Below are 20,853 nucleotides of genomic sequence, written 5' to 3'. Positions count from 1 at the left end.
TTATGTGGCGGATCCGGATACTATATCCACGGATTCGGATCCAGGATTACTCAAAAAAGTTATGAATGGATTTTTATGAAATTTTGTGGAAGGGTGTGCCACGGGCCAAGGAGGAAATTATTAAATTTTGGGAGGATCTACACAATATCTCCAAAAGCTCTCAATGAATTTCTAGGAAATTTTGTGGAAAGGTGGGCCATGGACCAAAAAAGAATTGATTAAATTTTGGGGCGGATCCGCATCCGGATCCGGATCCTTTTTAATGACAATGGCATTGGCGGAGGTATGCGCTTTCTGAGTGCTTTCTAATTTGTTTTTGTTATTAGGCTTTTTGATGTTTCTTATCTCATAAACAAGTTTCTCTAGTAAAACTTATTGGAATGGTCCAGTGGGATGTATATTGTGCACTTCGGTGGGTTGCAGGTGATCAGCGTGGCGTACGATCCAGTAGAGGACACTGTGTACTGGAGCATGATGAAAGGTGGCGGCGTATACCGACAGGACCTCCACGCTGCTCGCAAACCTCACATCTTTATTGAGACAGGTCAGTGGTAGAGGCATTCTGTATTGTGCATTATGTGAAAGAGTGTAAATTTATGCATTTCATTAGTATTATTATTATTATTATTATTATTTATTATTATCATTATCATTATTTATTATTATTACTGAGACAACAGCGATGGAGTCATTCGGTACTGTGTACTTGATGATTTATGCATTTTTTTTCTTATTCTTACTGTTTTTACTATTATTATTATTATTATTTAACGATTATTTTCTCTCTGTATTAAAGTATGTGATCCTGTGCACTGCTTGTCCTCAAGAACTGTGCTTCCATGCTGACACTGTGCCTAATTGAACACTTTCGTTTGTCTACCAACCTGCATGTTTCTTTCTCATTTGATGTTTGTTTTCTTTTAGCTTGTTCCAAGGAACTGAGGCCTTTCTCAGCACCCGACTATTGTTCCAACATCTTGCAATTCCAACGTCTTTCAGTCTTAATTGAAAAGCACGACTGGAAACACCATTCTTACATTAACCTTCATTGTGGCGGTTAGTTTTGCTTCCAGCATGGACGGTCCACTACTGATCTTTTTACATTCCTTTTTGACTCCTGCTTATAGTCGCATCATGACGTCAGAAAAATCTAGTTTACACTAATCCACTCTTTGATGAACCTGTCTTTAATCACTGTTCACCTAAATCAACAAAACCAAATCTACCCTTAACCAGTGTACCCTTACATAAATGATGCTGCCTCTCGGAGCATTACCTTACTTTACGGTTGTCTAATCATCAACTCCCTATCCCACCGTTCCATTCTCCTGCCCTAGATGGCCAGGAGGTGCTGGAGACCCTGGCAGTGGACTGGCTGGGACGGAACCTGTACATAGTGGAAGGTAAACAGCATCGAATACAAGCATGTTCCCTGGTGACCCGTACCTGCGCCGTGCTCATCCCACGTATTCCCTCACCTGCACACCCACGCGGCCTTAAACTCGACCTCCTCAACAGGTAGTATGTCCTCTGTCTTCGGGTATAGAAGTGTTGTAATTGGAAGCACCATTTGCCAGCAACCGAATAGTCCCGGGTTCAGTTTGTGGACCGGCCATGAGGGCTTTTAGGCGAGATCTTTGGCCTGTACGTATCATAGATTTGAAATAGGAACATGGGTAGTGAATTCGACAATAGCTTATCGTAATCTGTGTGAAAACTAGGGCTTAACAAAACGTGTCTACCTGAATGACTAGCATTAATCTAAGCCCTCTTCATCTTCTGCTTCTTCTTCTTCTTTTTTCTCTTCTTCTTCATCGTCATCATCATCATCATCATCATCATCATCATCATCATCATCATCATCATCATCATCATCATCATCTTCTTCTTCTTCTTCTTCTTCTCCTTGTGTTTAATCTTTTAACCACCACATCACCAGGTGCCAAAATGCAATCTTACTACTCATTGCATTTTCCCCCTTTCCACCTTCATGATAATGGTGATGATTTGTTTGCCTTTATAATGTTAATACTTTTCTAGGACATATTTCCGTCGAGACAAGTATAATATTATTGTCCATCACATCGGGTACTGTAACTTCTTTTTTATGTCTGATACTATAGCATTAATCTAGATATGATTTCTATATTCTCTAACCTTTAACCACTTCACTGTGATGACGTATTATAAAGTATATTATTGCTATCCCAAATAAATTTTATTCAAGTTGGGACAGAGATGGAAGAATTTGATATAGCTTTCATCAACCTCTTTCCTCACTAGAGGTCTTCCTAACTTGAATAACATAGTCTCGAAGCAACAAAAATAGAATATGAAGACCATGTGAGGTGAATTGCATTTTACCATCATAAGAAGGAGGATAATGAAATAGGCGTGATGAGGAATGGGTGGGGAGGGCTGGAATTTTGGTAGACAGTGGGGCCGCGGCAGGAAGGTGTACTAGGATATAATGGTTTGAATACAGTGAAGGTTTCATTTCCGAGTTTTCTTCAGTAACAACAACAACAAGATAAGCTCGCATTGCGCAGCAGGTTAAATACGTCATTGGACTCGAGGGGCATGAAGATAATTTTGTTGACGTCAAGGGCTGATCATCTATACTTTGCATCCTACTTTCCTAGACAAACTCTTAAATACGTTCCCTCATAATGTGCCGGGCTTCATATTGTCTGTCCACTACAGCAACTCATATTCCTCTGGCCCCAAGATAATCAAACTCCTCAATCTTTTCCAATCTGCTAGACAATCTTCACAATCCTACTTTCTTACACTTCTGAAGTTTAACTTTCTTATGCTAATGTAGATTTGGAAGGGGCAGTTATTACAGACTCTCAGTCTTTTGTTTTACCTACGTGAAAAAAAAAATGCAGCCCTACTCTTGCATGAACTCCTAACGACTTCAGCCCTATGGCTTTATTTTTGCAATCTCCAAGTGATAATACTTGGCAGAAGAGAAAAATTTCGAATTGCTAGAGTTAGATAAAGACTTCATTAACCCTTTCACTACTAGAGGTCCTCCCTTAGGAGAATAAATCGTATGGAGGAAGCAAAAATAATAATTAAAAGTACGTCACGGGACTGAAGACGTTAATCTTTACCATCCTGCTCATAGAAGCTCCTTACTTTTATTTTTCTCCGTTATATACTCGCATGTGACCTCATTAAGTATTGCCCAACTCTAAATTATTGTCCACCTTTCTTGGGCCAGCTCTGCCACCTTTGCTTGTACCCATTTCAGAAAGATGTTCTGGTGTGACTGGCGGCAAGGCTCCATAGACAGATGTGACCTGGATGGCGTGGATCCATTTAGAGTGAAGGACGGTCTGGGCTGGCCTAATAGTGTGGCGCTCGACCAACCTGTCCACCAACTCTACTGGATGGACGCCTTTAATGACACCATCAGCTACATGCCATATGAAGGATCAGACTACCCGGTAAGCCTACCATATCAACACTATTTTGTACATTAGCCCCTTGGACCCGATTATGTATTCTTCTTTTTCATTATTCTTGCAACCTTCAGACGATTTTATTCATCATCTGGAGTAGTTTGATTTATCCTTCATTACCCTGTTTAGAGCAAGATTTTTTTTTTCTTTATCGTCAGTTCTTCATCCAGAATAAATGGAAAAATACTCCATTTGTGTAATGTAGTTTAAAAGATGGGACTATTTTCAGTTTAGGTATGGGCAACTCTTAAGGACCATCATGCTCAAGTCTGTGGCTAATGTCCATCATTTACGAGAATTATTCATAACTTACTGTACTCCGTGTGTGTGTGTGTGTGTGTGTGTGTGTGTGTGTGTGTGTGTGTGTGTGTGTGTGTGTGTCCAACACATTAGTTTTAAAGAAGAGATAACATATCATACAATATCAGTATTAACTTCTTAGCCAAGGGTCATACTCACGGTTTGGGAAAGCGTCAGGTTAATATATTGAACAATCACAACATCCCAACATGACTTCCACAAAGAGTTGGAGAAAATTCTACTTCCCATGACGTCATCATTTGCATCCCTGCCCTCACCCTGAGAACAGTACAAGCCCTCTCATCAGACCATCAGACCACAGTTATACCCTTGGTGCTCAACGGAGTCTAAACCAAATACAGAAAAACTGGGCACAGTGCACACAATACAGAACAAGCACTTGAAACATTTAGTATTGTCTTTGTCTTAGCCACTGACAAGGCTATTGCCATCGTCAGAAAAATCTGTTACAACGGCCAACAAATCTCGCATTCCTAGTGGGAGTATCAAAAATGAATAACATCAATCTCGCAAAACAGAGAAGTAGGCTAGGAAAAAAAAAAAATGCAGCTAAATTCGGCTGAAACATAAAGACGTAACACACCAAACATTATCACTGAACTAATAGAAACTAGTTAATAAAGGCTAATGAAAAATAGTTGTGGATGGTTTAGACAGCAAAACAAACCACAACAAATATGAAAGGTACTGAAAGACATTCGTACAGAAAAATTTTCTCTCCTTGCCCCCTACTCACACTCCATGACGTAATGTTAGTATATAATATTCTTACATCCCATGAACATGGAACAAACACTGTTACAAATTACCAAGCATCTGTTAGCCAGAAAAATACAGCGTCACTAAATACAGTAATCAAAATAAGAGAAACGATGATTAAAAAATTGAAGGACACACAGACACATCTCCATATGCCTCACAATATGCTCTACATTATATATATATATATATATATACATATATATTTATATATATATATATATATATATATATATATATATATATATATATATATAGATAGATAGATAGATAGATAGATAGATAGATATAGATAGATAGATAGATAGATAGATAGATATAGATATATATAGATATATATATATATAGAGAGAGAGAGAGAGAGAGAGAGAGAGAGAGAGAGAGAGAGAGAGAGAGAGAGAGAGAGGATTTCCAAAAGAGCAGGGTCCAACCAAATTACAGATATTCAGTTAAGTCATCTAGGCACCATGGCCATGAGCGTCTTTATTGAAATTTCAAAATATTTTTGATTCATAACCTAAGCAGTCATTTGGAGGACCATTATCATCCCAGTAATAAAACTTAGGAAACCACTCAACAACTATCATTATATAATGTCTAATAAAAGGGTATCCGACCATACTTTCTTCCTCGTAAACCAGTAGGAACAAGGGGATGCGACTCAGTGAAGCGTGTCCTTGAATCGTTGTTCTCATGCTTGAAATTGTTCAACCCAGTCGCTGCCGAGCAGACTGTGTCTGAGGATGTGTTCTTTTTGCACGATGCATTTTTGTTCTGTACTGTGATGACCGAGTGAATCGAGCAACGTTCTTGCATCAAATTTTATTTAAAAAAAAAAAAAAAACTTGATGACATGCAATCTCAGACCATCAGGGAGATTTAGACGGTTTTTAGCAATTAAGCTATGAGTGTTGCGCAAAATAAGGCTCGGAGGAAGGTGAAGTGCAGGCCGACATTTTTCTCGACTACCAGGCTGCTGTTCATTACGTGTACGCTCAAGAAGGCCAAACAGTCAGTAAAGAGTAGCCTATTACCTGAGAGTTCTCCATTGCCTATGGAATGAAATGTGTCGCAGGAGACAAGAGTTATAGGAGGCAGAGGACTGGCAGCTCCACCATGACAATGCTCCATCCCACTCATCCCATCTCATCCAGGATTTTTTTTTTTTCTGGTGGGGGGTGGGGGGGCAAACGCAGGATCACACAGGTCCAGCAGGCCCCCTGCGCACTGATACGGTTCCCTTTGACTTTTGGCTATTTCCTAAACTATAGTAAAGATACTCATGAAGGGTTCAAAATTTGAGGATACAAATGAGATAAAGACAAATGCAACAAAGTTCTTAATGGCGGTCCTAAAATCTGACTTTACAAAATGTCTCCAGCAAATGAAAGACCGTTGGGTTGGGTTGAGTTCCAAGGGGCATACTTTGAAAGGGATTAAAGTCTGAACTCAGTAAGATTTTTCGTTCACCAGCTAAATGTTGGATACTTTTCAGTCAGACCTCATGCAGACCAGTATCAGAGCCCTGAATGCCATCCAGTACAAGGGAAAGACTTGTTCATGAGAATATCTTCCCAAACATCGATCTTTTCAAATCTCAGTATGAATTTCGACCAAAACACTCAACCACCATACACCTTTCTAAATTGACGTATCTTATATTAGACGGTCTCAGTAGAATTTGACCTCAGATAAGAACCACACCTCCAGCATTATACACCAGTAACACTCCAGACACAGTACCAAAACAAACTGTCGTAGGTCCTACAGTGTTCAGTTCTTTCACTCACACTTTTCAACCTATTTCATTGTGACTTAAGCACAACACATAAGAAAAAAAAAATCATACGGAAAACCTTCTCCCACACTACATACACCCACTGCAGCAATGGCTAACACAAACAGAACCAGATACAAATGCAACCTCGCCAGTAACCTTGACTTTGTTCGATGTGCATCAACTTCGATTCTTTTTTTACACACAAATTATATATACTCTATACTAAGTTTAATCCACATATATTGTAAACATGCGTGTGTAGATATATTTATACATACATAAATTGATTCAGTCACAATTGCTATGACCAGCGTCGCTAGTAACTGATTCATCAACAAATTCTCCAGACAAATAAGAAATTGAAACAAACCATTGTCATCCCCTTTAACTAATTTAGTTCTCCCTGTACAATGGCATCCCAAATTCCTTGTATTCGCATTGCATACACATCTAACCAACACACATCGCACACATAACTTCAGTGTTAAGGTCTCCCATAAATTCAGTGGTCTAGGACAGGGTTCTTCAAACTTTTTCAGTCGTGACCCAGTTTTTACTATGACATCATTCTCGCGACCCATACAGAAAGATCTTGTACAAATGACCAGAATTATCAATGTCAAAGAATACAAGGCCAAAAACTGAAGCACAATAATTATGATAAAAAGGCATTCTAACCAGAATTATAACCATGTAATGTTAATAATTGTATATATATATATATATATATAGATATATACATATATATATATATATATATATATATATATATATATGTACATAAAATGTGTGTGTGTGTATGCTTTCAATAAAGTGTGGCAAGCATAAAATAATTTCCACTTAATTTGCACTTAGTCTTACCTATTCAGTGACTTGGGTGGGCTTGCTTATTGGCTGTTATCCTGGACCAGTTTGGTTTGCAGAAAGATAGGGCCACACGCATATCAATGTTGGCATCAAGGTGATTTCTTTCCTTGGACTTCAACTTCGTTAAGACTGAGAAACCAGCCTCACACATGTACGTGGTTGTAAAAGGTAGCGAGAGAGTGACACTTTCTTTACTTAAATTGGGATAGTCCTTGGATAGGCTTAACCAGAAAGATGACAATGATGATGTCTTGTGCCTCATTCTTGATGAATTATCACTAGTTAGGCGGACTAACTCTTCTTCCTTACTGGGTGTAAAGTTTAATTCAACAACTGAATCTGGGGTTTCAAATAGAAATGGATCTTTTACCCAGTGTTTTTCTTTCAAATGAGTCATTTTTTCTTCTGGAAAATACCGTTCAAAGCTGGCTGACAGAGACTGAAGGTGTATGTCTATATCCTTTTTTATTTTCTGCAAACATTCTTCATTGACATGGTTTTCCTCAATGTGTTGCAAAAGTGTGGGGAACATATAGTAAACAGGCTGGTCTGCTTTAACTCTTGCTTGCCAAATCTTTAGTGATTTCTTAAATGTTTGTACTTCCTCCATGTGTTTGAATATATCATTCTCCTTTCCTTGTAGTTTTAGATTAAGTTCATTGAGCTTTGAGAAAATTTCTGCTAAATATGATAGCTGTGCAAGCCACTCATTCCTGACAAATAGTTCTGCCATTGGAGATTTCTTTTCTAGAAGGAATATATTTATCTCCATCCTTAGTTCATATATCCTGGTTAAAACTCTTCCTCGGGAAAGCCACCTGACTTCAGTATGGTACAACAAGTGTGACTGGTCAGCTCCCATTTCACAGCAAAGTTGTTCAAACAAACGGCTATTCAATGAACTTCCTTTGATAAGATTGACAAGTTTTACAGCTTCATTTAGAACATTTTTCAAGCTGGCAGGGATTCCTTTTGCAGCCAAAGCTTCACGATGAATGAAACAATGATTCCAAGTTACAATATTACCCGCAGCCTCTGATATTTTGCTCACAACACCACTATTTTTTCCTGTCATATTTGCTGCTCCATCTGTGGTGACGCCCTTGCAGTTTGCCCAGTTCAGTTAGATTTTCCAGTTACACAGTCATTCAACACTCTGAAGACCTCTGACCCTGTTGTGTGTGTAGGTAAGGTCAAGCAGCACAATATATCCTCCAAGAAGTCATCTTCCCATGGATATCTCACATAAACCAGGAGTGTTGCACAATTAGCTATGTCGGTACTTTCATCCAGCTGGATAGCATACCCTTCACCTTCAGCAGCCTGGAGGCGTGAAACCAAATGAAATTCCAAATCTTCTGCAATATCACTAATCCTCCGAGATACTGTTGTGTCACTGACAGGGACACATTTAACTTTCTCTGCCGATTTCTCATCAAGCACTGTAGTCACTATATCTAATGTGGCTGGAAGGATAAGTTTTTCACCAAAAGTATATGGCACTTTCTCTTTTGCTATTCGATAAGCAACTAGATAAGAAGCCAGTTGCACTTTATCATTGTGAGTGGTTGATTTACTAAGGATTTTCACTGATAAATTCAATTGTTCCTTTTTTCTTTGAAAAAATTCTACTGATTTTCCTACTAGTTCAACATGTTTCGATTCAAGGTGCCTCTTTAATTTTGAAGGCTTCAAACTTTCATTTGCAAGAACTTCATTGCAAATAACACACTGTGGCCTGGGTTCTTGTTTATCTTTATCATACTTAATAAATCCATACTTCAAGAATTCTTCACTATATTGCCTTAGCCATGATTTCTTCTTCTTGGCAAGAGGCTCAGAAGAGGGCACAGGCGATGATGCCTCACCCATACGAGACATAGCAGGCTTCTCTGCCACTGACTTTGTCTGTTTGTCTTTCTCACTTGAACAAGAAGGCTTTGGTGCCTGAGTAGCAATGGCACCCTTTCTAATAACAAATCGATCCATTTGATATGAGTGTGGGTGTATGAACTGTTATATACCTAAAGGAGACTTCTGCACACTCTTAAAACTCAAATGTAACTAAACCCGTTTTCGTTTCAAAGCTGGAAGTACTCGTCGCAGCTTACGCGTTCGATTCACGTTTGCCACCCCCACCACCACTGCCTCACTCTCACCCACCTCTCTCTCTCTCTCAAGAAGGCTAATATTTGTGCTATGATTTTGTTTTATTGATAATTAAATATATGAATATTCGAGTATAAAACTGTGTTAGGTGGGTTCATGTATGAACTTCATATTTATTTTATTGTCACGAACATTATTATTTTATTTTATTCATGTATTTATTTTTGTCAGCCTGCGACCCAGTTTGGAGGACTTGGCGACCCAGTAATGGGTCGGGACCCGTAGTTTGAAGAACCCTGGTCTAGGAAACACTCACAGCCACCGTTTTCAGAGAGCAAAATTTCTGAGAACCTTTGAAAGATGGTTCATCTACTGTGCACACCATTAAATCACCTGAGTCCAAACTTTGTCTCCAGCATAAATCCACAAATATGGTGAATGAAAACACAAGTGGACAAGGAGCACCAAGAAAGTGCAATATCCACTTCTACATTTGGTCAAAGGGCCGAACTTTCGATTTTGACGTGTGACCCTTGACCGATTGCTCTCAAAACCGAATTACTTCAAACTTGCCTGGCCCTCAGTCCATCTTTCTATCAATACTGGTACAGATCAAAACTGTTCTAGCTAAACTTGCCCTGTGACCCTTACCTTTGATCATTCTCTTGACCTTGAGCTTTCATTGGTTATTCTTGCTGCTGAATCCCCTCAACCTTACCTTAACCAGAACTCTTACCGATTTTTTTGGTCTACGAGTAAGTGAAGAAAAAAAAATGTTTATGTTCATCCGTCCATGTGACCTTCGCATTTGGTTCCTTGTTCTCAAAAGGACTAAATCGGATAAAAGCTGTTTAAGTGACCTTCCTTTTGAGACACTGACCTTTGACCTATTGTTTTAAAAAATAGTTAGTCATAACACCTTGACTCAACCCCCCACGAAGTTCGGTAAAAATCTGATAAAAACTGTATTTCCTTTACACACACACACACACACACACACACACACACACACACACACACGGTAACGTTCTCGCTTGCTATCTGGTAGACGGGAGTTCGAGCCTCGCTCAGGTTACGAAAAGTTTCACTGACGAAGTGGGTGGTTACTGTCCCCCTTGAGCAAGGAGATGGGTGTGTGCGTGTGTGAAGGCCACAGCCTTGCCCTTAGATCGGACTATATGAGCTCTCAGCTCCCTTCCGGGAGGGTAAGAGCTGACGATCACGACCATCAAGTGATCCTGACCGACTCGGTGAATTACACACACACACACATGTCGACCAAAGCACTTCGCAAATGTGGGTATAGCAATATACTTCACTGGTAAAACATGAAAAAGCACACACACATGAAGTGAAGTGCGTTTGGTATTTGTGGGTGGACGTACCAGCAGAAAGAACTCAAAAACCTGAAAAGAGTCATAAGGTAGAGAGGGAGAAAGAAGAAGAAAGCTTGCAAAGTGTTAGGGCACTGAGAAGTTTGCAGAATGAGGAATCGGGATCTATTAAGAAAAAGATGAATGTGAATATTAAGATAAAGTGGTACAAAATGGATACTAGGCATGGACTGTGAATGCTGTGAGAGGAAATGTAAAAGGGTCGAAGTGTTGGAAATAAGGTTAAGTGCGTGGCGAGATGGCTTTACCGGATGAGAGTTAACACTCTTGAAAGAAAGGTATGGATAGCATGGTGGAAAGTTCAGACTAGGGTGTTATAGTGGTACGGTCATAAGGACAGAACAGGCGAAGACAAGCGCTTCACGGCCCTGTCGGGCTGCTCAGCACTTGCTCAAATCAGAGCCACTTCAGGAAATCTCTTCGCTTTGCTTGAAACCAACGATTAATGCCTCGTTGCAGGAGTAAGTTCTTTGCTGCCATAATGGGCCATTCAGCTGTGAAACCAATGGGAATAATTAGGGGTCAAAGCACCTCTACAGAAGATTTCAATTGACATGAAACTGAAACAGGCTCATCTGTCACCCAACTGCAGCCATCCTGCCAAGTTTCATAGAAATCCTTCTACCAGGTTTGGCTACACTACACACACACACACACACACACACACACACACACACACACACACACACACACACACACACACACACACACACACACACACATGCACGCACGCACGCACGCACGCACGCGCGCGGGGTATATAAGATATAAAGGTTAGATATAGATTAGGTGGGAGGAAGAGAGAGGCCAAGGGGAAGGTGAGAGGATGGTATGAAAGAGACTACTCACTGCATAAAGGTCGATGTAGTCGCCACTGTCGAAACATCAGCTGTCTTGTACAGGTCAGAGGTGGTTGAGGATTTTGACACCAGCAGTGTAGTGGCCATCATCTGCTTGGATTCCTTTTTAATGTAAGGAAGAAGGAACCAAAGGCTAAAAGCCCGCAAGATTGTTCTCCCCAAGAAAAGCTAAAAAGATAACAGAGAGCCAAATTCATGATCTGCTCATTTCGATATACTTAGATACACTGCATTTGAAAGACTGGAGGTAATAGACAGTAGGAAATAGACAGAAGAAGACACTTCCAGAGCTGAGTTTACCGGTTCCTTACATGAAAGACTGGGAGTACGGTCAACTCTCGCAATAGATAGTCAGACAGAAAATGAATGAGTTTCTTTTCTTTTTTATGCAATGAAGGAGGAACCAAAGGCCAGGAGCCCGCAAACCATTTCCTTTAGCGGTGGAGGGATGCAAACAGACATTTCAAAGGAACAGTGACCATTGAAGTAGCGATAGAAGGAGATAAAGATGCAACAGCACAGCGAAGAGATAGAGGTTGAAGGGAGCCAGTAAAAAGAGGAGAGTTAATGAGACGAAAAGCCTTTGACTCCATCTTGTTGAGAAAAGCTGTATGTGAGAAGCCTCCTCACACATGAAAGTTATACGCTACACAGAAGGCGAATAAAACCCATGTATAAAGTCAACAACTGTGCAGAGGTAAAGAAGGCACGGAGTCCGCTTAGCACACCTAATCTCTTGGAAGCAGATTCTACAAGAGAGGTAATATGGTCTTTCTAAGATAAATCCCGAGAAAATGAATCCCCAAGTTTGTTCAAAGATGATAGAGGATTTAGTTGGGAACTGTTAAAATGCAGAAGATACTCCTACGGAAGATTTTGACGGGTCAAAAGATGTAAGAACTGAGTTTTTGATGCATTAAAAACGACAAGATTACTACTACCCCAAACAGAGATATGAGCCAAGTCAGACATTAGGTGTGCCATAGTCTTATCCCTTGTTTGTTGAAGTAACTGCTGAGATGGACGCTGCAAGAAGCATATGAAAGGTGAAGGATGGAGACATCAGCATATGGGTGAATAGGGTTAGATGTACAGCTTAGAAGGTCATTGATGAATAGAAGGAAGAGAGTTGGTGATAGGACAGAGCCCTGAGGAACACCACTGTTGATAGCTCTAGGAGAAGAAGAGTGACTATCTACAACAGCAGCTAAAGAACAACCAGAAAGGAAGCTAGAGATGAAGGTACAGATAGAAGGGTAGAAACTGTGAGAGAGCAGTTTGGAAATTAACTCTTAATGTCAGACTCGATCGAAAGCTTTTGATATGTTAAGAGCAGCTGCAAAGCTTTTGCCAAAGCCCCAAAAGGAGGATGACCTGCAGTCTGAAAGGAAGGTGAGATTACCAGTGGAGCGTCCCTGGTTGAACCCATACTAATGATCGGAAAGAAGGTTATGATAGGATAGGCGCTTTAAAAAAAAAAAAAAAAAAAAATGTTAAGAATAGATTCAACAATATATATATTTTTTTTTGGTTATGAATAGATTCAAAAACTTTAGAATTACAGGATGTAAAAGCAGTTGGGCGGTAGTTAGAGGGCTAGAAATGGTCACCGTTCCTTGGGACAGGCTAAATGGGAGCAAACTTTCAGCAAGTAGGAAAAGTACAAGTTGACATGCACAGGCAAGAAAGCTAACCTAGGCAGAGTGTAAGCACAGAAGCACAGCTCATGAAGACACCAGGAGGGACCCCATCAGGCTCATATGCCTTGTTAGTATTGAGGCCAGTGATGGCAGAGAATACATCAATTGAAGAAAATTTAATGTCAGCCATGAGGAAGTCAGAGGGGGGAAGTGAGGGGGAAACAGCACCGGAATTATCGAAGGTGGGATTGGAGGAGATAGTCTGAGCATAGAGTTCTGCTTTATCAGTAGAAGAAACAGCTACAGAGTCATCGGAGCATAAAAGAGGAGGGAAGGTTTATGAAGTAAAATTGCTAAAAATGTGTTTGGCAAGGTGCCAGAAGGAGTGGGAAGAATCTGAGTTGGAGATTTTATATTTGTGTATTTTTTTTTTTTTTTTTTTAGCAGAGCTAAGGACGCACGATTCCAAGCCGAAACATAAGAGGTTAAATTCAGGGGTGGGTTGGTTCTAGTACCTTTTGAAGGACCTCTCCTTGTTGTGGACAACATTAGAACAAACGTGATTAAACCAGAGATGGACTGCAATGTCTACTGAAGCTAATGTGGATAGAGATATGGGGGTACAGTGCTGGTATCTGGTAGCTGTCAGGGTCAGTGCTGCCACAGTGAGGGATGAACTCGGAGGTCTAAAAAAATATCCTTGTGAGTGACTTGTAGCATCATGCACGATGGTGTTGAGGTTTTGTCAAATAAAAGCCAGGATGGTCTTGCAGAGATCAGGGCTTCCCTTTAATTGGTTAGACTGGTGGTGTGAGAGCAGTGACTCCTTTCAGAAACATCATTTCCTTTAGTTCAGGCAAGCTAAGTGTGGGTGATTCGATAAACAGTGATTTAGCCCAGCTTTTCCCAAAGGTGACTGATGTATTAATGACACTGTTGCAGTGTAGGACATCGGGGAGGCCGTAGTGGAAGAGTACATCACAGAATGTCTGTGTGTAGGTCATGCAGTATCCCATAGGATACATGATCGGGCAGATGGAGAATGTATAAACAAATATTAATATTTCTGAAGAGAGTGCCCATGACATTGACAGGGAGTCTCCAATTGGCAGTTGGTGGTGGCAAGGTGATGTTGGTATGATATTTCTCAACCATGCAACTGACATAAATGTTGGTGTCCTCAGACAGGTTGTCTGTTAAGGAGCTGAAATAATGATGTCAGAACTTTTGTGGAAATTTACTTTGCCTGTGACGAGAACCGAATCCATCATGGAGGATCTATAGCATCTGATTTGCGATATTCCGTCTTAGAAATATGCCCCGTCGTCGTCTGTAACCTGCACAGAGTTTTTGTGAAATTTCTTAAGCATAACTTTAAATGCTCATAACAGTTCCTGCCTTAGGGGTAGTGTGAGAGGAGTCAGTGAGTCGTAGACATAAGAAGAGAATCTTGCTATACCCATGCAATATACCGATGCTGGAACTGATAAGAGCTAACAATTTAAAACTATGTCCAACTTAAAGAAATATTTGGCCACACAAGAGAAGCTGACAGTGCAAGAAGAAACGAGTAGTTTAGCTACAGAAACTGAGCCAGAAAAGATGTTGAGTCTGGACTGAAATTGATGACTTGTTGGATGTTTGTGATTCCTCAAATGAAACGTGTAGAAATTTACACGTAGTTGTAAATATTCTCTAAATTGTAGTTTTATATATTTTAGCGACACTAAATGTTTGAGTGTAACAAAATAACGTTATCAAATGTAGATCACTCACTGACTCCATGCATACCAGCACTGAGTTACACCGCTCCATGATCATTTAAATTTTACACATTAGAAAATGCTCTGAAACACTTAACTTGGATACCTACAAAAACTATGTAGTTCATGTACATTATGTCACTTCACTTTGCGGGTTCATTAAAAGCAGTGATAATAAATGGGGAGGTGAGTATGGAAGTAAAAAAAGTCGCTGCATGACAATATTGTGATCACCACTTGAGCCTTGCCGGAAGGACACATGTCAAGAGTAAGAACAGTGGAAATGAGTTATTTAAGAAGACCATGTGGAGTTACATGGAGAGACAGATTGGTAAATGGGGAAGTGAAAGAGCATTGTGGTGTTGATGTTAAGCGCTAGGAGAAAATACTATGAGGTGGTTTGGCCATGTGGAGATGATGCAGAATGAGAGACTAATTAGGAGAGCTTATGTGAGTGAGGCGGAGGGGAGGAGAGCGAGGATGAGATGGGGTAGAGAGGTATATGAGATAGCAGTGTGTGAGCTGGGGGGAAGGCAGCAAAAGGGCAAGGAACAAGGTGACATGGAGGCGATTCATTTATGGTCACCTCTTACAGGATTAAGGCGTCTGGCCATAGATAGACATGTAGATCAATAGATAGATAGATAGATAGACTTTTTCCAGCAACTATATTAATTTTTTTGTTGGAACATCATATATACGGTCTTCCAATTTTTAGAATGGATTCATATGTAAGAACTAAATCACATAATCCCCTATTTTCCTCCCTCTCCCACCAGGTGGTCTACAAAATAAAAGAGAAACATGTATATTCCTTGGACCTGTTTCGCAATGAGCTCTACTACAGTGACTGGTCCAGCAGACAGGTAAGTTGATTTTTTTTTTTCATATCATTTTTTTTTTTTATCCCCATCATTACAAAAAAGTTGACTGATATGAAAGCAAATAAACTCAACTATGAACTTGTTTTGATTGAGATATTTCACATCTCATAACATTTCAAAATGAATGATTTCAAAATATGATTAGCATTCATTTGTAATGTAAAGTTCTATCTTAAAAGAAATGGAAGAGTTGTTTACTAAGAGTATATAAAGGTTTCGGCCTAATTTAAAACTTGTTTGTAAATGCATGTTAAAGAATCTCATCTACTCTCCGTGGCAGGTGTTTGCTTGCATCAAGAAAGAGTGCACCACCCGTAGGAACGTCACAGGCAGGCTGGACAGTGTTCCCTTCGGCATCACCGTCATCCACTCCGACCTATTAGCGGGGGTAAGTACTGGTGGTAGTGGTCATGGCGGAAAATTACTAAGGAATTATTTGAATATTTATTGTTATATTTTGCAATTGCCATTATCAACATTGTCAGCATTTCAAGCAACAAATAGATTTTTTCCCTACTTTCTTCGTCAGTATTAAAATTTTTTGATCATGCTTTAAATCAGCAATCGAACTTTTCACTGGGGCTTGTGATAGTCATGAAACTTTTTGATGGATGTTGGCGTCACTTGTGATGATACTGAGAGGTGCATCCTCATGTAATCTGCGCCCATTAAAGTTCTATATTTGCTATTGACAACGGTGTTGCTATAGCCTCATTTGAGTTCCAATTATTGATACACAGAAAATTACACCACAAACGTTCATCAGAAAACTTACATCATCAACAAAGGCTAAGTTCCGTCTTAGCATTGGTGATGTTCAGAGGTGTATTAAGACTGCTCCAAGTCCCACAGGCTGGTAAAGACACTCCTTGGCCTGCCACCTGACTGATTCAGAGACAGTTCTTTGAAGGTATACAGGAGATGTTTACACTGCTATCAGTTTTGAGTAGGTGTGCTGTGGATGGGCACATGCATGTTTCAGGATAATCATTTACAGATGCAGGGACATTTCTATAGGCCTCTCGCTAATGATTCTCAGACACAAGATGTTTCACTTCAAGAGTTTCGCAACTCTAGTGAAGCCACACTACACCCCACAAAAGTACCCTCCCACACCACACCACACCAAGGACATTAACTGCAGGAATCTGAAGCTCATGCATCTATTACATACTTGTATGTACTGGACTTTGTTCTTACCAGTACCTAAGTTCCTTCGCAAGGAGGATTTGGATGTATCACACAGGAAGTCTATACAACAAATCAGAATATACTGTTTATGCACTTTCTTCTGTATTGACTAAAAGGGTTGGCGGAGGGTTAGTGCCCCTCCCCGGAAAACAAATAACTAAAAAGACAAACAATAAGCCTCGGACATGTACTGACCAAAAGATGACGACCAAGGACCTGACAAAGGAAATGGCAATCGGAACGTGGAATGTAAGGGGAGCGAATGATGAGGTGAAAGAGAGAGAGATTGTCCAGGTGCTTGAGGGTGCAAAAGTTGATGTATGCGGAATAACTGAAACGGAATGGAGAGGTGAGAGTGTGAGAGAATGGGAGTATGGATGGGGTATATGTGCAGGAGTAGGTGAGAATGAGAGAGCAAAAGAAGGAGTATGTATAGTTGTGAGTAAAAGATGGAAGAAGAGCATAAGAGAGTATGGATCAGTTGGGTCAAGGATTGTGTGGGTAAGATGGAAAGTTGGAATACAAATGTGGGCGATTGTGTGTGTGTATGCGCCAACGCAAGATCGTACAAGCAGAGTGAGAGAAGAGTTCTGGACAAATGTGGAAGTGTGCATGGAAAAGTTTGGAAGGAATGAGAGAGTGTTTTTGATCGGTGATATGAATGGTAAAGTAGGGAATGTGAAGGTGGATGGAATAGTTGGTGAGTGGGGTGTGCCTGCTGAGATAGATGAGAATGGCAGTGCGTTTCTGGACATTTGTGCTGGGAGGGGGTTGATGATAGCCAATACCCTCTTCAGGCACAAAATGATCCACAGGTATAGATGGCGAGTGATGAGAAGGGTGGATGGTGAACTGAATGAAAGGAAGGCAATGATTGATTATGTGTGTGTGGATGAAAGGATGCGAAAATGTGTAATGGATGCAAGAGCTTATAGAGGTTGGGGGAGTGGACTTTCTGACCACTACTTGGTGGTGGCCAGAATTAGGATACAAGGAAGATGGAGGAATAGAAGAAGGGAAAGACGAGAGGAAGGAGTATTTGTAAGGAGAGTGGAAAGGTTACAAGAGGATGAGAAAAAGGCAGAGTATAAGAGAGAAGTGGAGGAACGATTGGGCAAATATGAATTGGAACAGATGGGAGACGTGGAAGGTGTGTGCAGGATATTTACAGAAGAAATATGTGCAGCATGTGATGTGGTGTGTGGGATGAAGAGAAGATGGAGGGGGTGCAAGGAACAGCGTGGTGGAATGAAGAGGTGAGACAGGCTGTGGCACAAAAGAAGAAAGCATACAATGAATGGATAAGAAATAGGAGCGTGGAAGAAGTTGAGAGGTGGAAGAGAGAGTTATATGTCGAAAGAAAGAGAGAGGTGAAAAGATTAGTAAGAGAGAGTAAGAAGAGAGCAGATGAGGAATTTGGAAGGAACTTGAGTGTAAAGTGGAGGGACTGTAAGAAAATGTTCTGGAAAGAGGTGAAGAGAGTAAAACAGGGTGGAAGTGAAGTTAGCATGGGAGTGAAAGATAAAAATGGTAGATTACTAGTGGAGAAGGGAGAAAAAGTGAGCAGATGGAGAGAACACTTCAAAGGAATTGTTGAACTTTGAGGATGGAAGTAATGTGAGTATAAGTGGCTGGGGAATGGCTGGGAGGAGGAGGGAGGTGAGAAGACAGGAAGAAATCAGTAGGATAGAAGTTGTGGAAGCAATGAAGAAAGTTAAATTGGGGAAAGCCTCAGGAATTGATGGAGTGTGTGGTGAAATGCTGAAGTATGGGGGAGAGATAGTAGTAGAATGGATGTGGAAAATATGCAGATTGGCCTGGGATGAAGGTAGAGTCCCGGAGGATTGGAAGTCAGGTATAATTATTCCCTTGTATAAAGGAAAAGGGGAAAAAGAAGTGTGTGGTAATCATAGGGGCATCTGTCTTCTTAGTATAATAGGAAAAGTGTATGGTAGGATACTTATTGACAGAGTTAGAGAAAGAACAGAGGAATTAGTTGGAGAAGAACAGGGAGGCTTTAGGAAGGGAAGAGGTTGTGTAGATCAGATATTCATTCTTAGATCTTCAGTGGAAAAGTTTCTAGAGAAGAGAAAAAAGTTATATGCGGCTTTCATGGATTTGGAGAAAGCATATGACAGGGTGGATAGACAAGGATTGTGGAAAGTATTAAGAATATATGGAGTAGATGGGAAGTTGTTGAATGCTGTGAAGAGTATGTATGATAGTGCTAAGGCTGCAGTGCATGTGGATGGTGAACTGAGTGAATTTTTTTCTTTGAAGGTTGGGTTGAAACAGGGATGTGTCATGTCTCCATGGTTGTTCAGTCTGTACATGGATGGGGTAATAAAAGAGGTACAAGGTAGGGTAGTGGATGTTGGAGTGGCCCTGGTGAGAGAGGGTAGTGTTTGGAAACTCCCTGTACTGTTGTTTGCAGATGATACTGTGTTGTTGAGTGAAGACGAAGGAGAGCTGCAAGGTTTGGTGGATGAGTTTGGGAGAGTGTGTAAGAAACGGAATCTAAAGGTAAATGTAGGGAAGATTAAAGTCATGGTCTTTGAGAGAGGTGAAGTCAGTGAATGTACAGCGAGGTTGGATGGTGAGGAATTGGAAAATGTGAGTACGTTTAAGTACTTGGGTAGTGTGATGAGTAAGGATGGAGGTTTGGAGGGTGAAGTGAAAGGGTACAGCAGGGAAGAAAGGTTGCTGGTTTCTTGAAAGCAGTGATAAGAAGCAGGGAAGTGAGCATGGAAGTGAAAAAGTTACTACATGACAGTATTGTGATACCATCTCTAATGTATCGAAGTGAAGCTTGGACGTTGCTGGAAGGACACAAGTCAAGAGTGAGAGCAGTGGAAATGAGTTATTTGAGAGGAGCCTGTGGAGTCACATGGAGAGACAGGCTGACAAACGAGGATGTCAAGGAGCGTTGTGGTGTGGATGTGGATGTGATAGGAAGCGTTAGGAGGAATTCACTTAGGTGGTTTGGCCATGTGAAGAGGATGAAGGGTGAAAGACTGACGAAAAGAGTGTATGTGAGAGGTGGAGGGGGGAAGAGGGAGGGGAAGGCCGAGGATGAGATGGAGGGATGGGGTGGAGAGGTATATGAGAGAGGGGGGTGTGAGTTGGGAGTGGGGCAGTGAAATGGCGGGGGACAGGGCGACGTGGAAGCGATTTGTTTGTGGCCACCCTGAACGGGATTGAGGCGTCTGGCAATAGATAGATAGATAGATTCTGTATTGACCCCTTACTTATAAAATGCATGTTTAAAAGTCTAATATCGCATGACATTTTATTTATTAGAAGTTGTGAATCTGGAAATCAGGTGGTCTGTCTAAGCTACAAAAGTCAGTGTCACCTGAATTAGTACTCTGAGCCAGATCAGAGGCAATAGAAATTATTTGCAAAACCATCCAATTTTGGCACTGATATATATTTTTTTTTTTAAAGAGGAGCCTTCATGTGGAAAGAGAGGATTTATAATCCAGGTGAAGAACCAGATTTAGTTTCTGCTGAAAAATGTTACACTACTTTGACATTGTTTAGTAACAGTAGTTTGAAGTAGAATAACTAATTCGTAACTGTTAATGCAGAAAGGACACATGTTAAATGGCGATTTATTTGTTTTGAGCTTTCTAGAAACCCCAAATAGGTATCATGATTTTAAAACTTTATTGTATATATATATATATATATATATATATATATATATATATATATATATATATATATATATATATATATATATATATATATATCTGGGAAAAATTACTAGGATGAATTTGCTGGGTGAATTCGAGAGGAGGGATATTATCGTT

At 40.4% G+C, this 20,853-nt stretch overlaps 1 protein-coding gene across 1 annotated transcript in view; it reads left to right on the top strand.

The window, feature by feature from the left end:
* LOC145413683 (uncharacterized) overlaps window positions 1-20,853 on the top strand; it is a 131,486-nt gene that overhangs the window by 90,581 nt on the left and 20,052 nt on the right. The window contains exons 24-28 of the mRNA XM_080283338.1: window positions 424-544; window positions 1,338-1,518; window positions 3,260-3,455; window positions 15,743-15,829; window positions 16,128-16,235. Coding sequence (XP_080139464.1) covers window positions 424-544; window positions 1,338-1,518; window positions 3,260-3,455; window positions 15,743-15,829; window positions 16,128-16,235 — 693 coding nt within the window. The remainder of the gene's footprint in view (window positions 1-423; window positions 545-1,337; window positions 1,519-3,259; window positions 3,456-15,742; window positions 15,830-16,127; window positions 16,236-20,853) is intronic.

Source organism: Coenobita brevimanus, chromosome 97 (genome assembly GCF_032717465.1).
Source record: "Coenobita brevimanus isolate Jiangsu-jjx chromosome 97, ASM3271746v2, whole genome shotgun sequence".
Lineage (NCBI taxonomy): Eukaryota > Metazoa > Arthropoda > Malacostraca > Decapoda > Coenobitidae > Coenobita > Coenobita brevimanus.
Note: the sequence above shows the minus strand (reverse complement) of the source record. Positions and strands in the feature narration are given on the sequence as shown.